The 18,066-nt window shown below is 33.1% G+C and overlaps 3 protein-coding genes across 3 annotated transcripts; all 3 read right to left on the reverse strand.

The window, feature by feature from the left end:
* Positions 1-5,984: 5,984 nt before the first annotated feature.
* On the reverse strand, positions 5,985-6,587 carry LOC140438853 (uncharacterized). Its single transcript, XM_072528497.1, has one exon. It carries the CDS (start codon positions 6,585-6,587, stop codon positions 5,985-5,987), a length of 603 nt encoding a protein of 200 aa, XP_072384598.1.
* A 204-nt stretch (positions 6,588-6,791) lies between these two features.
* On the reverse strand, positions 6,792-7,346 carry LOC140438854 (uncharacterized). Its single transcript, XM_072528498.1, has one exon. It carries the CDS (start codon positions 7,344-7,346, stop codon positions 6,792-6,794), a length of 555 nt encoding a protein of 184 aa, XP_072384599.1.
* Positions 7,347-9,584: 2,238 nt separating this feature from the next.
* LOC140438855 (uncharacterized) lies at positions 9,585-10,466 on the reverse strand. Its single transcript, XM_072528499.1, has one exon. The coding sequence runs from the start codon at positions 10,464-10,466 to the stop codon at positions 9,585-9,587; it is 882 nt and encodes a 293-aa protein (XP_072384600.1).
* Positions 10,467-18,066: the final 7,600 nt, after the last annotated feature.

Below are 18,066 nucleotides of genomic sequence, written 5' to 3' on the forward strand. Positions count from 1 at the left end.
GTATCTTTTGCATAATTTTAAAAATTTTTCTCTTTCTTCTTCATTTAAATGTTGCATACGTATAATTGAAGGGTTAAAATTTGTGGGTCCTTTACAAATTTCGTACTCATCTAAATTCTCTACATGAATCGCCTCCATTTGTACCGGGTTATCAAATGTGATATTAATAATATAGCCATTTGTAACTGTATGAATAGATTCAGGTAATTTTATATTATTTATTATAATTTCTTGAAGCAATATATTTCCATTATCAATGTCTACTGGAATTTTATTATACAACGTTTTAAAAGAAATCCTATAACTAGTGTCATACGTATTTAATGTTAGTGTCATATTTTTATAGTTAATGACCGCGTTTAATTTTTCGAGATCCGCATTACCTAGTAAAATATCAAAATCTCGACTGAAACTTGCAACTCTGGCGTCAAATAACACAGTATGTTCATTTCGCTAAGCAGTGGCGTTCTTATATTGTCATTTAAAGACCCGTTTACACGGGTAGAGTAATGATGCAAGTACTTGGTAGAGTAGAGTAACTCTACCCGTAAAAACGCTCAGCGCAGTAGAATAGCAAGTAGAGTGCATAGTACGTGGTAGAGTAGAGTGACTAGCAACATGTGGCAAAGTAACTCTACTCTACTACCACCACCACCGCCAAAATATCCACTCGCCTGCGCACTCTACCCATGGAACGTGGTCAATTCTGGTAGAGTAGAGTAGGTAGGAGAGTGCATAGGGACGCTGTCATTCCGTCTGGAGTTGTGTTTTGTGTAAATAGTGAAAATGAAGTTCACCGAAGATGAACTTGATTTCACTTTCCCTTTAAAACTTGTAGAGATGTATGGCGAATACCAGTGTTTATGGAATTTAGGTAGTGTACACTACAGAAATAAAAGTATGAGGCAAGCTGCGGAGGATAAAATCGTCGAAAGAATGGAAAAAGGGGGCTTTGGAGTAAACGAGTTCAAGCAAAAAATTAAGAATATAAGGTGCACTTATAATCAAAAGTGTTTAAAAATACAAAAATTAAAAAAATGGGGTTCAGGTTCAGCCGATGTATACGTTCCGAACGTGAAATGGTTCACTCCTATGGAAGCAATCATGAAAGGTGCAAAAAGAAACAAGAAAACTGAAGGCTCACGGGCAAGTTACAGGTTTTTATTACGTGTTAATAAAAATACAATAAGAAATAAAAAATTTATTCTTATCAAGATACAAGAGCTGAGGCCCCGTGTGTATTCCTTCTTTTAAGCCACTCTCTTATCCACTCTTTTCTTTGTTACAAAGCGACCTCAGTTACAAATGCATTTGCAACAGTAGCTAAACAATTTTAAATCAATTTTTTTTTTCTTGAATTCATTTTGTACTAAACAAAACATAACACCTACTTCACAGTATACTAGCATAAGTACTATACTTGTAACTCTCCTCGTGTGAACGGTATCAAGCCATTTTTGGTAGAGTAGCGAGTAGAGTCGACTCTACTCGCTACTCTACTCTCCTCACAACTCTACTCGTGTAAACAAGTCTTTAAAGTTTGCGTAATTTCCATTGCAGTTAATTTAAATGGTTTTTTGTATTTGTGGGATGGATTAAAATATTTGGTAGCGTTGGGTGAAATAATGGTATCTGATCCTCCGGAATCTATTAGGACTTTTAATTTAGACTTGGGTAAAATAAAATAAGGTAATTGAGGATAGTTGTGGATATTATTTAAGTTTATTGAGGGGGTGGCTGTTCTTGTAAAGGAACGCTCTGAAAATTTTGATCATAAACATTTTCTTGTTGGTATGGGTCGGATAAGAATTCGAAATCTTCGCTATTGTTAGCTTCTACATTAAAATCGTGAGTTCTCCTAGTCGAAATACTCATAGGTTCGTGGTTTCTGGACGAAGCCGTCTGTACGCCGCTCATGGGGGTAGGATTATTGTTTTGGCGATTTTGCGGAAAATATTGTTTATTAGTGTGTTGGTTGAAATTATTTCTTTGTGGAAATGAAGATTGTCTATTTAAATTCGTATTATTTTGCGGAAAATAATTATTGTTTCGGGTATAGTTATTTGGAGTATTTGGGTATTATTATTGTTAGGAAAGTTATATCTGAAATTATTTGGTCTGGGATTACTATATTGGAATGAGTTATTAGAATTAGATTGGTATTGATTTCGCGGCTGGTTGGCATAATATTTCAAATCATTAGGGTTATTTTTAGGATGGCTAGGCGGATTATTATTTGATTTTGGTATTTGTTGTCGTTTTAAAAAATTCATGTACTGCTGTTGATTTTTGTGATTGTCGTATGATATACATTTTTGGAGAGCTTCGTCTAAGCAATTTAATTGAAAGTGGGACAGGTACTCGCAGTAGGGTTCATTAATATCAGTGCAAAAGGTTTTTAGTGCAATGTTTTTAAAATACGGGGTTTTAAATTCTGCCGTTTCTGGATTGTTGTGTAAAGAAATATGTTGTAATAAATCATTAAGGTTATTTAAAATGCTCTGATGATATTGATCGTAATTCTCTTGTGATTTTTGTACAGTTGTTGAAAGTTGGGTGACTAAAATATCTTCTGAACGTCTGTCTCCGTATTTGGTTAAAAGTAGGGGCCTAATTTCGGTCCAAAGGGTTTTATTAGAATAATTTAAATAGTCTCTGGGTTCACCTTTAATTTTTGAAACAATATTTGCATTTAAAATAATTTGTTGTGGTACAGTAAGATTTTGATTAGAAAAAAAGTTAAGTAGATTATCTACGGATTTAATGAATGTGGAGAGGTTATCTCCTGTGGTAAAATCGGGTAATTTAGAACATAAGCTAGAAATATCACTATTGTTAAGGGCCATTTTTGAACGATTACGGTTTCGAAATTTATTTCGTGAACTATTCGTCTCTTTAGAAAGATCTTTAATTTCGTTACAGTTTAAATTACCATCAGCTAATAATAAATGTAAATTTTCTACAGAAGTATCAGTAAAAGTGCTCATTCAAAGAAAAAGGGAAAAACTTAGAGGATGATGACCAGTGGTGATGTTCTCTGCATTGCCTTGTGCCTTCTTCTCTTAGATTCTTTTGGATTTTCATCAAACAACTAAAGTTGACCAGGAAACACTAGTTTCTGTACGAATTCTCCTGTTCACAGCGCCAGAAATATTGGGAACACTTCAAAGTCACTTTTAAAAAAGATTTATTTACAATTCATAAAACTAACAATAATTTTGAACTACAAAAACCCAAAGATAACTTTCAAAATAAAAATGGGCACCGGGAACATGTGTCTTGCTAATTTATAATATTCCTTTGCTGTCTCTGCATTTTCCATAGGCGGCGACTATATTTCTATATATATATATATATATATATATATATATATATATATATATATATATATATATATATATATATATATATATATATATACAATTAAAGGTTAAAATCCGTTTATTGACGTTTCAATTTCCACTTCGGAAATCGTTCTCAAAATACAAACTAAGTTAAATTAAAAAAAATTAATATAAAATTACTTTAATTGGGAATCTTCCGGCGTTCTGTGTTTCTGTGTTCTTGCTGATTTATTTAATAGATTAATTTTTGATGTTTCTTCACAATAATAACATCTTAATGCTACAGATCTTTTAAAGGTAAGATCATTTACTTAATTGTTTTTCATATAGATGTATCGCTTATAATACTCTTTTAGATGAACTGATGATGCCAGATGAACATTGGGCGAAACGTCTTCAATAAATAGATAAAGTAGCACAACTCTTGTCTTTTTTATCTCCAAATTGACCGAAAATATCCCATTCACTTCTGAGTGCACATTTATATATATATATATATATATATATATATATATATATATATATATATATATATATATATATATATATATATAATATATATATATATATATATATATATATATATATATAATATATATATATATATATATATATATATATATATATATATATATATATAAATAAAAGTCAGGTAGTGACGCTTCTTGCTGATGCTTCGAGTAGACTTCTTGGGAGAACGAAAAACGCTGTACGAGAGACGTATGTAGTAATCAAAGAATTAGCTATAAAAATAGGTTTAATTATGAACACCAACAAAAACGAACTACATAACAATATGCATAATGCAGTTAACGAATCTGTATATTTGACAGCACTTGTTAACACTAAAAATAATAGTAACGCAGAGATAAACCGCAAAATTTCAATGGTGAAAAGTATATTTCAGTTATATGAAGTGGATAAAGATTAAAAGAGTACTTTCAACCTAATGAATGTTTTGAAGTTTTACTAATTATATATATATATATATATATATATATATATATATATATACAAATATATTGTTATGCTTTTAAGATATCCAAGGTATTCAACAATGATAATGAAAAATATCTTAATAATTGGTGGTGTTCAAGACGTTTCGTTATTTAAAAAGATGAATATGATAAAAATATTAAATGGATGTAGTGTTATAAAGGCACATTATAGTAATTAAATAGTTTTAAAATTATTTTATTTAAAGTTATGCCATTCAAATGACATAATTTTCAAAACAAATGACCCTGTATAAAGGATTCTGATTAAATAATATTACTTATAAAATTCTTTACTTTATTTAAAATTTGAGGAATACCAAGAAGAAATATATATATAAAATACAACTAATCCAGGCTCCATTCCAGATCAAATGGAATGTAAAACCAATGGCGTGATACAGTTATTAGGCTCTGCCATGTACTAAAATATCTAGGAGACCATATCTGATAGTATCATTGTCAACTTTCCATCCAGCAATTCTACATGAAAAATATTATTGTAAGTTAATTGTTTCATGTCGACATTTTTCTTAACTATTATGGTCTGCAGCCATCTTTTTATCTTTGGGCCTTCAGCCCATTCAGTTAATTTTGTTGGGCCTTCAGTCACTTTTCTTCTATATTTTCATCCACCTTGTATAGGACTTGCTGTAAAATAGAGATAAGTCTATGAATTTATTTAATAAAATTTTTATTTAAATTGTTGTGTTATGCTTTTATCTCCTTTTTAATCGTTTTTGCTACCATTGTTTGTCTTAGGGATTAGCTGAACTACCTCTTCTTGGAGATAGCCAGGGTAGGGATCTTCATAATTGTCTTCGTGATGGTGAAGAGAAGGTACTTTAACTAAATTAAACCTTGTGTATACAACACACGTGGGTAGAACCTCACACATTGGCTAGAATAAATCTGAGAGAGAAGAAAAGGACCAGATAAAATGGCTTGGTTTATTCCGTGACAACTACATATTGGAATATGTAAGGAATAGTTTTCTTTTGCAAGAAATAAAATTAATGTGACTTTCGTTAGTGCAGTGAACTGTGGATAAGAGTTGAAAAAATTTAAATTTGTAAGATTGTCACAACAGGCAAAAATAATAGTAAATTATAAACAGCTGTAAGGACCGAAATTATTTACATTGAAATAGACATGTTGCACCACCAAAAAACTACCCGTTTTAAGAGGTTTGCGTAGGTTGGATTCGGTTTTATTTGCTTTAATTTTACACCGAATACAGTATTACATTTACTGAAATATTATTATATACAATAATAACAAACTTACAATATCAACACACTAACATGACATTAATTGCCTACTTCATACTGTCTCTTTTTCGTGGCCTACCACCACTACGCCTTTCATCCAACAAATTGTTCTCATAGGTAAAGGCAATCTCTGATATACTCCCACCTGAGGAATATTCTGATAAAGTTAAATATTGCTCACAAAATCTAAAGAGATATACTATAAAACCATTATACAAAAAAATTAAAAATTGCTAATAAGTATACAGTTTTTGACAATCACTACTCCAAATAACGTTTAGGTACTTTAGAAGCCCGTCCCGTACGTGTGATTTTCACTTCAGAAACCTAGTCTGTCGTCGACTGACGTCTTCACATTATTCTAAAGCTCGAACTCAGGAACTGTACAACACTAGTGGGTAAAGACGCTGGACAGGTCTCAATAAATATTCCTTAGCTGTCTTAATTTTGCACAGTCGAACACTTCCATCTTTACCAGGAAAAAGTTCAACAACTCGTCCCATAGGCCAATCTAAACGTTTACTGCCATCGTTGCCGACAAGCACAATTTCATTAAGAGAGATCTGGCGGTGAGTTTTATTCGCGCAAACCAGTTTTAACTGTCCAAGATATTCCAAACGGAATCGCTTACGAAGTTCCTCTCGCAAAGTCTGAGCCCGACGCACTTTCCGACACAATGAAGCATTGTCTATAGCATCATAATCTGGTAGCCCGCAGTCCACCTGATCCCGCAAAAACATCGCTGGTGTCAAGGCAACTAACTCTTGAGGGTCCTCCGATAAATACGTTAATGGTCGCGAATTAATTATTGCCTCACACTCACATAACAAGGTTAGCAAAGTCTCATAGTCCAAACTGGTACGACCTAGTATTTTTCTCAACAACTGTTTCATTACACCAATGAGACGCTTCCAGAATCCTCCCCACCAAGCTGCTGTAGGTGGATTAAAATGCCAACGAATACGTTGCACAGACATCTCACGAGTAATAACGTCCCAGTCCAAACATGATAAGGCATTTTCAGCACCCACAAAACTCGTACCGTTATCACTATAAATCGTTTTCGGCCTTCCACGACGAGACACTAACCGGCGTAAGGCCTGAAGAAAATTAGAAGTTGATAGCGAACAACAGAGTTCTAGATGAACCGCCCTGAAAATCGAACACGTGAATATACAAATCTAAACTTTTTCACCTGTCTTAAGGAACAGCGGTCCCGCAAAGTCAATACCGGTTACTTCAAATGCTACAGCGTCACGCACTCTGTTATCCGGTAAAGGAGGAGTATGAACTGCTAGATGCTTTCCAGTGTACCTCCGGCACAATACACACTTGTAGATAACGGATCTTACACTACGTCTTCCTGAGAGAATCCAAAACTTTTCTCGGAGCAAACTTAAAGTACCTTGGATCCCAACATGACAAGACTTTAAGTGATAATGCCTAATTAACTTAATAGTTACCTCATGTTTAGATGGCAGTACGACTGGAAAATGGTAATACTGTGTATCTTCTCTGTTACAAACTCTAGATCTCAATGTAATCAAACCCCCTTCTTCATAGAATGGGTCAAGATGATTAATCCTTTTATCATTCACACCTGAGAAGCTTTCATGCTGCACTTTTGTCAAAATAAATTTCTCTGCAGCTACAAACTCTTCAGAAGTCAACTCACCTTTATACTTCTGGTCACCTTTGAGACAATTTTCTACAAAACGGTGAATCCAAGCCACCATTTATACCATCTTAGTATATTGTGAAAATTAGCTAAAATGCCAGTCACACGAATTATAAACATTAACAAGAGATGTCACCAAAGCCTTCCTACGCTCGGTATTAACTTCTTCTTCATCACAAGTAGCCGCACTAGATGGCCACTTATCACGGCTTTCATATAACCACTTCGGCCCCTCGCACCATCATCTTGACTGAAACAAATGTCTAGAAGTGCACCCTCTTGATGGCAAGTCTGCAGGATTCACCGATCCTGGTAGGTGACGCCAGCTTTCCATTGAAGTTAAGCTACAAATTTCTTTAACTCTGTTTCATACAAGAACTCCCCATTCTTCTTGGCGTTGTATCCAGGAAATAACAGTGCTTAAGTCACTCCAAAAAAAGGATTCTATATTTCCGGGCAACTTCTCTGCAACCTGAACATACAAACGGGCACTTATAGTTGCAGCTAGCAGCTCCAGACGTGGAGTAGTCATTTTTGAGGTAGATTTCTTAGTTGGTGCCAATCTAGCTCTCGAGGTCAATAGAGATACAAATACTTTACCAGAATAACTCACTCGCAAAAGATGGCACAAGCATAGGCCAGTTTGCTTGCATCACATAGAACATGGACACTTAAATTTTGTAATGTCTCACCATTCATGTGTACCCATCGAGGCAATTCAATCTTCTCAAGATAAGGTAAATCTTTCAACCAAATTTTAAACTCTTCAGAGATGACTTCATCCAGTGGTTCGTCTTATGCCAAGCTCTTCTCCCACATCTTTTGCAACATGAGTTTGGGCACTAATAGAGCTGGACATAAATATCCAATAGGATCAAATACTTTCTGGGCTATAGAAAGGATTCTACGTTTAGTCACTACCATATTTTCTAAGTCAGTGTCCTCTCTTAAGAATTTCAAATTAACTGTCAAAACATCTCGTACAGGATGCAAGTTCATACCAAGAACAGTACATATCTCTTCAGTTCCACTAACTTCAGCATTTATTGTACGCTCCCACCCTCTTAGTTCGAACTGTCCCTCTGCCATAATTGCTACAGACTCTGTAATGAACCTTGACACCATCTCTTCATCAGGTAAACTTGTAACACAGTTGTCCACATAGAAGCTTTGAATTAACCTCTTCACAACCTCTAAAGTATACAATGAATCTAATGTAGATCCAGGTATCTTGCTAAGTGGTACTCTAGTGTCATTCCTAATAAAAATGGACTACTGTTAACACCGAATACCACACGTTTATGACGAAAAACTACTGTCTGACCTTCTGTGTCAATCCATAAAAATTAGAGAAAATCGCAGTCCCTTTCATGCACACCTATTTGTTGAAATGATTTTTTAAAATCAGAAATCACTCCTATTTTGTTTTCTCTAAACCTTACAAACATTGAAGGAATTAACTGAATTAGATTTGGACCTTTCTCTAAACAGTGGTAAAATGTCCTAGACTGTTTTTAACATCATTTAACTTTCCAACTAGCTCAATTATACCCTCAGTTTGCCAGTCAGCAAAAACATCATCATACCTTTCAAAAAGACCATCACGTTTCAGCTTTTGAAGAGTGGAATTTAGTCTTTTCTCCGACAACTCACAATTACTGGGGAGAGGAGGGTGACCATCCAACCAAGGAAGACGAATTTTGTAGCGGCCATCTTATCTACACTTACAGTCTGCATAAAAAAATTCCTAGCAGCTAAAGCAGCCTCCTCTTTGGTATGTCTATCTGTAGCCTCTTTAATACCAATTGCTTCCAACTCCCAAAGCTCACTTAAGGAAGCATCCTTTATTAGAAGATTCAATGTGGACATGACAACATCAGAATGTTTACTACTTGTAGGTATTTTTCCCATAAGTGTCCATCCAATGAAAGTTTCTATAGCTACTAGCCCACAATCTAGCTTATGACGACCCCCTGTATACGGATAATCAGTGACATCTGCTCATAGCAACAGTTCAATTATTGGTCCAGGTTGGAGATCATAAGATAAATCAATATTAAGGTTCTTGGCTTGTTCCCTCCTTGGACCATGAAATACTGGAACCACATCACTACAAATTGTTAGTTGATCTAAGGCCTCAAAAGAATATGTAGAGTTCTTACCCTGTATTGTGACTTCATAACAGTTATGAGAGTTTGCAACATCTGACTCTCCAACAATTTTTAACAATTTTTGCTTGTCGTTTAACTGGATAACCTAATTTTAAAGATGTGTCCTTTAATATAATATATGATCTTTATGACCCACTATCAATTAAGGCACGAACAACTCTACTGTTACCAAAGATACCAGTTAAAGTGACTCTCAACGTTTGCAAAAATACATGACCTTTAGTTTGGTTAGTCAAAGCCTGGTCGTGTATGACATCCTTAGAAGACATGTTCTCATTTTGACTATTACTATGCTTACCTTGACTTATTGTTAAACTGGGGCACATCAAGACTACATGAGCTTGGCTACAGATAACACATCTTAGCCTTGTTTTACATCTTTTTGTCCGATGTCCTATTTTTAGACATCTAAAACAAGCCTTCTTCTCAATGAGAACATCCCTTTTTTGAACAAATGTAATTTTTTGTGCCTTAAAGCAATCTTCACTACCATGTGTACCTGAACAAAAGACACAAGCTGAAATTTCACAATTAATTAAATTAGCAGCAGTTGGAAAACCTGATGATCCCTTGACACTAGTTTTAGAGGATGAAGCCACTTCTTCAGACAATCCAAAACCTTCAGCAGCTAAAGCAATTCTTTGTTCATTCTCTACTTCATTTCTGAGAAAAGTCATCAACAGTTTCAACCTGTTTTCCAATGTCCCATCTCTACAATCAATATTTGTGGAGCGTTGCCATATCCTAAGCAATTCCTGAGGTAAACAAGATTCGATTATTGGAAAGAGCATTGCTGAACACTTGTCAGGTGTGATACCTAATGTCTCCAGTGCTCGCAGTTGAGTTTCAATGCTGTCATACAGTTTAGATATATCAATCTTTTGTTTAGATGCGGACTTACTCAAAATGAGTTTTTGTAACTCTCTAATGTATACTTCTATCTGTAAGTCTTCTCTGCCAAATCTGCTTTGCATACTTTCCATAATTTTACTATAATTGTCAGCCATAGCTGGATAGCTTCCTACTAGTTGACGTGCTCTACTACCTGGTACTGTGGCTTGAATTAAATATTCTATCTTATCATGGCAATCAATAGAATCATCCTCATGAATCTTTTTGAATTGTGCCCAGAATGCCAACCAACTTTTGATACTGCCATCATATTTTTTAAATTTAATAGTAGGTTATCTAAATTTTCTCATACCTGTTAACTCTGGCTCATCTGTATTCTGGGACACTGCACTATGCCTGCTGAATGCTTCAGTCTTCGTTTCTTCCATCAGCTTGTTATCTGGTTTTACACTTGGAAAACTTTCTCAAATACACATCACAACTCTCTATCTCTGCTTCTAGCTCCGTTTCAGTAGAGCTTTCAAATGATAATTCAGTAATTTAAAAATCAATTGACTGTAACTCCTCAAACTTACATTTTAACTGTTCCCAGCCTTTTAGGATCTTTATGGAAAAAATTGATATAGCTGCATTCAATGGCTATATTATATTTAGTAAATAGTTTACTGACTGTAAATTAAATGACCGAAGTTGAAAAAGGACTTTTAAAGATATAACTCTTATGCATTAAATTGAAAAGAAAGTAAATTTCTTGGTATTGCTCAAATTTTAAATCAAGTAAACAATTTTACAAGTAATATTATTTAATCAGAATTCTTTATACAGGATCACTTGTTTTGAAAATTATGTCACTTGAATTGCATAACTTTAAATAAAATAATCTTAAAACTATTTAATTACTATAATGTGCCTTCATAACACTACATCCATTTAATATTGTTATTATATTCATCTTTTTTAATAATGACATCATCAACCGATTGATCCATGGGTTGTATCAATGATGTTGTATTCGCAGGCAAAAAAGAGCACGTAATATTTTCATCGTCAGTTCGCAGCACACCAATTAGAATCGCCTTTGGTGGCAAATTTTTTGCTTGCAAGTATTGTCGAACGTCCGGTATAAAAACTTAAAAAACAAGACGTTAGAAAAATAGATACACTAATTTTGGTTTGCAGTACATACCTTTTTGAACCAGTCAGCAAATATTTCCTAGGACATCCATGCATTATGTTGTGTGTAGTAGTTAACGGAAAGCGCTTTCATATTTATACCCTTAAAAAAACGTGTTTTTGCTACACCAATCAATAATAGAAGAAGGCGATGGTCACCACTTGCATTTAAACATATCATTGCTGTGATTCCTTGCCTTTGCGTTTTAAATCCTGGTTTATATTTTTCAGACAGTTTAGTGAGTGATTTAGTTGACAATGCTTTGTAGTTTAAACCAGTTTCATCCGCATTGAACACTTGATCGCGTGTTAAACCATATTCATCGATAATATCTTGAAACTTGTGTTATATTCGTCAACGACTTCAATACTTGCAGCGCTCAATTTTTCACCTCCGATTTTTAGTTCCCGTATACCGTGGCGATTTTTGAACTTTTCTCACCAATCGCTGTTTCCTTTGAATGAAGGATCATCATTCAATTTCATGTTAAAAATCAACGCTTTTTCGGCAACAATTGGTCCAGACAAAGGAACACCTTCACTTATTTTTTGAACGAACCACAAATACAGAGTGTCGTGTCGTGCCGTGTTGAGTAATTCATTTGTGTCTTTTTTTCATCATCCGCAATGATTCCATTTGCGAAGCATATTTTTAAATTCCATCAGCATTTTTCTTTAAATCATTGATTGTTGTTCCCGGAACATCATTCTTTTTGCTTAATGTGACTAAGTGACAAAATCAATGTTCGAATTTGAATTAAACTGAATTATGTTGACACGCAGATATTGACTGTATTAATTATTGTGCTCTGCGTTTTTATTTTCGACTTGCGATTCTAAAAATTAAACTTTAAAAGCACGTTATCATTTATCTATTTATCTATTTATCTAGTTATCTATTTAAATTGAAATTTAATCCTGACCCCTGTATAAAAACAAAAACATTTATACAAACTGTATACATTTTAACGAATTTCGTTTGGCTTAGCGCAATGCTCAAACAAAATGAATTGATGATTAAACTTTTACTTATGTTGTCAATATAACTTATTTATGGACACTGGCGGTTAACAGAGATGACGGTTAATAGAGAGACGGATAATCGAGGTTCCACTGCATTTAGTATATTTATTATTATATTTATTTATTATATAATTATTACAGACGTTTTAGATTGTTTTTATTTCCATTTATGTAAATTATTTTTACGGTAGATACAATAAAATTTTTAGTAAATTGCCGTTATTGATTAATTTGCTATTTAATAATAGCACTAACTCATTTAAAGCCGTTAAGTCAAACTGATTTTCCTAAGAAACGAGAATTTATATAATATTATAATCAACCCTACATCAGTGTCTGAGAAAATGTCAGTACATTTAATTTGATCCTAAAATAATATCCTTTATGACTAAGACCATCGTCCTATTTGCATTAGTTGAGAATTGTTGTCTTAGTGTCCAAGTTCCTAACCATTAAATCATCCATGTAATCTACGGTTGACAACCCTTCTACCCGTAGATATGCGAGAACTCAGATGACCAGAAATAGGCCTTGAGGACCAACGGCATTATATTAATTCTGTATATACATATGTATTTATGATGTTTATATAAGGGGCGCCAAAGGTTTTAAGCTGTTAAGCTGAGTATGTAAAATTTGTAATTTTAACCGAAATCAAGGTTTAAATCAAAATATTTTATTGACTACAAAAATATATAATTTAAAGGAGTTAGAAATATTTACTTGTTAATTTTCAACACAACCGTGTTGAACAATGTCTGCAGTTTACTTCTTTCACAATATCGAAAATTGTTATAATAAAAAGTTGTTTAAAATTAAAAACTATGTTATAAAATGCAATTTCATGTTTCTAATTAACCCTCAACTACCATGGCCAAAAATAGTAACATTTGTACAATGGCAGGGTCAAATTTGACCCCCCATTGTTTTTTGTATCAAAAAATATTCTTTTTTTAACTTGTTTTATTTTAAATTATTTTGTTTACAGCTACTTTTACATTTATATAAAAATAAACGAATTTGGTTAATTAGATATAACTTTATTTAAAAAAAACTTTTGTATTCAGTCAAATTAACATAGCTATGCACTTTCTTGAATTATAAGAAAAATAATAACAATGTGCAGTTTTTTTTATATCCAATGGTGAAATCTAGGTATCATAGCACCTACCTAAAATAAAAAAAAATCGATTTAGATTTCGTATCTCAAAAATGACAAGCATGATTTTACCTTAATTTTCAACACAGCTTATGCATAACGTCTGTATGCGGGAATGATTTTTGCAAATAAAATCTCTACATTAATCGCACGATGAGCTTTCTTTCTTTTGGTTTTTGGAATATGGACATATTTTACACCTTCCCCTCTTTCTTCGTCCTTGTGGCTCTGGATTTGCGGCAGGCATTGGTTCCTGAAGTCCGGAAACTTTAAAAATGGCACTACGAATTTCTCTCGGTAAACAAGTTTGCTGCGCTCTACGAGTTAAAGGGGCCTTAATAAGTTCTTGACCTAAAGTGGTTAGAAACAATCTTCTTTCCATTATTTGATTTTGCTGAACTCCATTAAAAATTACGTTAGCATTTAATTCTGCAATGTCCAAATGCGAAACCATATTACTTGAGGCCATCTACGAGTTCTTCTGCCAGTTTTATAGCATGCACATCAATCCAATGAATTCACCTCACCTTTTGTCTCGTTGTAAAAATTTATAATCTCTGGTTTTCCATTAACTATTGTATTGGAATGATGCATAGTTGACACTAACAACACTGCACGATTTTTCTTAGGAACAAAAGATACAAGGCTCTCGCTTCCTGTAAAACCAAATAAGGCAGAATTAGGTGGCCTGTTTTTTTGGGGTTGAAATTCAGCAGGAACCTCTCTTTTATTTCTTTTAAGAGTTCCAATATATGAAATTTTATAGCTTCTCAGTTCTTTTATGAGCTCAATGGACGAAAACCAATTATCTGCTGTTATGTTTCTATTTGTACCAGAAATTGGTGGAATAAGTGTCAAAACATCTAGAGTGGGGATGAATAACTTTTTTGGATTTGCTCTGCGTGTATCTTTTCCATTATATATAAAACCATTTAGCAAATAATGTGTCTTAGAGTCTACTAAACACTGCATTTTCAGACCGTATTTCTCTGGCTTATTTTTTAGATACATCCTGAATTGGCACCTTCCTCTAAATGCAATAAGCATTTCATCTATTGTGAGATATTCACCACAGCTATAATTGGACTGGCAATTAATTATAAACATATTAAAAATATTGGATATAACTGGAACAATGCGTTCTTGTCTAGTAGCTGGGTCGTCAAAACAAAGGCTTCCAAGCAAAAAATAAAATCGGTTTAGTGACATGGTTGCTCGAAATATATCACGGCCAGTACCATTCGTAGCAAATAAAGACCTTAAATCTTCAATATTGGATTTAAATACCCCAGCTAAATATAATAAGCCTAAGAAGGCCTTTAATTCAATTATGTCAAGATGATTGGTATATTGACACGATAAATTGTGTAAATTATATTTAGAAGCCATATTAGTTATTCGTTCATTGGTTTTCTCAAGAATTTCTTGCAATATATCGTGGCTAATAATACATTCCCAAGCATCAGCTGGTTTCTCTGGCATACTAGCTCGAGCTTTTCCAATAACACCAGGTAAATGACTAATTAAATTATGCTTACGTGTACGAGAAAAGGTGGGAGAAGTTTTAGACCACTTGTACCTATTTTTGCCATAAAACACATCAATTGAGTCAGCTATATCACTTTCTTTACCCGAATATTCACTACCAGTTTCGGAATTATTAATTTGCCAATTTTTTTCGTCATCATCGTGCTATTCCTCTTCACTGTCTGTTTCGTGATCACTGTGTTCACTAGCCTGGTCTAAAAACTCACTGTCACTATCTAGTCCATTGTCCATAATTTTGGGTCCCTGCTCTTCAAGTTCTTTCTGTGTCAGAGGACGTTTATTACGACTACACCCCGCCATTTTAAATTACTCGTTAAGACACTAGAAACACTTATACCATAAGAGGGTCAAAATTGACCCTACGCGTGCCTAACTCTGCTGTAGTAACAGATAAACTAACGGAATTTTCGTAGATCGATAAATCACCTACCGGTCGAAGATTAGCAGAAAGAGCGCAATGCTCAATCTATGTATTCAATTTTTTTTTTTTTCAAATTACGGATGTTAAACTTGATTTTTACTTATTACGCATAATGATAACTTAGTTTATTATTTATTTTTGGAAAAAAAGTTAAAATATATAAAAAGCTCTGCATGGTATAGAACCTAATTTGCAAGCATCAGATATAAAGTTCTATCAATATTATACTAGGTAGGTAAAAAAATATAAATTTCGCTTAAATGTAAAGTACCTTTATATTTCACAATATCGAAAATTTATATTGTAAAAAGTTTTTTAGAAATACAAATGATGCTGTAATAGGTAATTACATACTTCTTACTGAAAAAAAATTGCAAATTTTTCTCAAATTACCGGTAACAATCATAATTTTTATTGATTACAAATATGATCTAGTGAACTCCTATGTGTCGGTAAAAAGTAATAAGCAAATTTTCACAAAACAAAATACATTAAAAATATCATTAACAACTTTTTTTCTAATGGAACGGAATATTTGTGTATAATAATAAAATTTTTTATAATATAATAGATTATTTTTTAATTAGAAGAGTGTACTTACATTTTAAAATATAGTTTTTAATTCCAAATCACTTTTCATAATACAAATACTCGATATTGTGAAATATAAATTTACTTTCCTTTTGAGCGAAATTTATATTTTTTGATATAACTCGTATAATATCAATAGAAGTATATACAAAATTTACCTGATTTCAAAAAACTCAGAGCTACAGCAAGATATCTCATAAAGAAAAGCAAAAGAGATACCTGGAGAGAGTACGTATAATCTATCAATTCGTCAACACCCTCCGAGTTTATCTGGACTAAAATTCGTAAACTTAAAGACTCCAATTCTTATAGACATATAAACACCTTAACACACAATAATTAATTAATCACTTGCAAAAATACAATCGCAGAAACTTTAGCTAATGTCTATCAACAAAATTCTAGCGACAAAAATATTTCTGACGAATCCCTAACATATAAGAAAAACACAGAAGCTTCTACAATCCCCATTAACAACTCTGACAGCCCCTTAAATGCTCCTATAACTCTTCAAAAGTTAGAATTTTCTCTCTCAAATATAAAAAACACCTCTCTTACATGTTGCATGTGCAAAATCCTAGAAAAAATTTTAAACCTCCGCCTTATATGGTACTTAGAAAATAATAACTTTCTTATTCCCTTTCAAAGTGGTTTTCGGAGAGGCAGGTCCACGTTAGATAATCACGTTGCATTACAGACTTCAATTAATAAAGCTTTTGCAAATAAACAAAATCTTATAGGAAATTTTTCGATATAACCCAAGCTTACGATAGAGCATGGAGACACTGTATTCTACAAACATTGAAAGATACTGGCATTCAAGGTAACATACTTGCAATTATAAAAAAAAATTTAAGAAATCGCTCGATTCACGTTAGAATAAATGGTGTTAAAAGCTCATCTAAGATACTAGATAATGGAATTCCTCCAGGTTCGATTCTTAGTCCAACTTTATTCTTAATCGCTTTTGATAGTATTATGGATGTAATTAAAGCACCCATTAAAGCTAGTCTTTACGCAGATGACATTGTTATTCATACTTAATCAAATAATGCAATGACAGCAACTAAAATTATACAGGGACGACGATTATTACTCCCGACGATAAAAACGGGATTTGTTTTTTCTACTGAAAAAAACACGATACAATATTTTTAGTAAAAATAAAACCCACCTCACAACTAGTCTAACATTAAATAATTTACCTTTAGAACACTCAAAAGAAATAAACTTTCTAGTTCTAACTTTTGAGACAACATTAAATTGGAATTCGCACATAAATAAACTACAGCTTTCCTGACAAAAGATATTAAATATACTTAGAATATTATCCAACAAAATTTGGGGTGCTGATCATAAAATATTAATTAGGCTTTACAAATCGCTAATTAGAACTAAAATCGACAATGAGTGCATAAGTTACGATGCTGCATGTAAAACCACTCTAAAAAAAACTAAACAGTATTCAATCTACAGCTTTGAGATAAGCACTGAGAGCTTTTAAAACTAGTCCGGTTAGTAGTATGCAAGTTCTAACTTGAGAACCTCCCTTATATATAAGACGACAGCAACTATCTTTGAACTACATTGTAAAGATATCATCCCAGAAACAACATCCTGTATTTTTCCACATTTGCAACCCTGGACTTCCTCCTAACAATAAGACCAAAACTCTACACTCCTCATAGAACGAATAAAGCTCACAACTTTCGATATGAATCATCTCAATGATTTGCTAAATATAAATGCAAACTATCCCCTATGGTCAAGCCACCCATTAACTATTGACGTAACACTTACCAGGTATCCCAAATCAACTACAAATTCCACAATAATTAAA

The sequence above is a fragment of the Diabrotica undecimpunctata genome, chromosome 4, assembly GCF_040954645.1.
Source record: "Diabrotica undecimpunctata isolate CICGRU chromosome 4, icDiaUnde3, whole genome shotgun sequence".
Classification (NCBI taxonomy): Eukaryota; Metazoa; Arthropoda; class Insecta; order Coleoptera; family Chrysomelidae; genus Diabrotica; species Diabrotica undecimpunctata.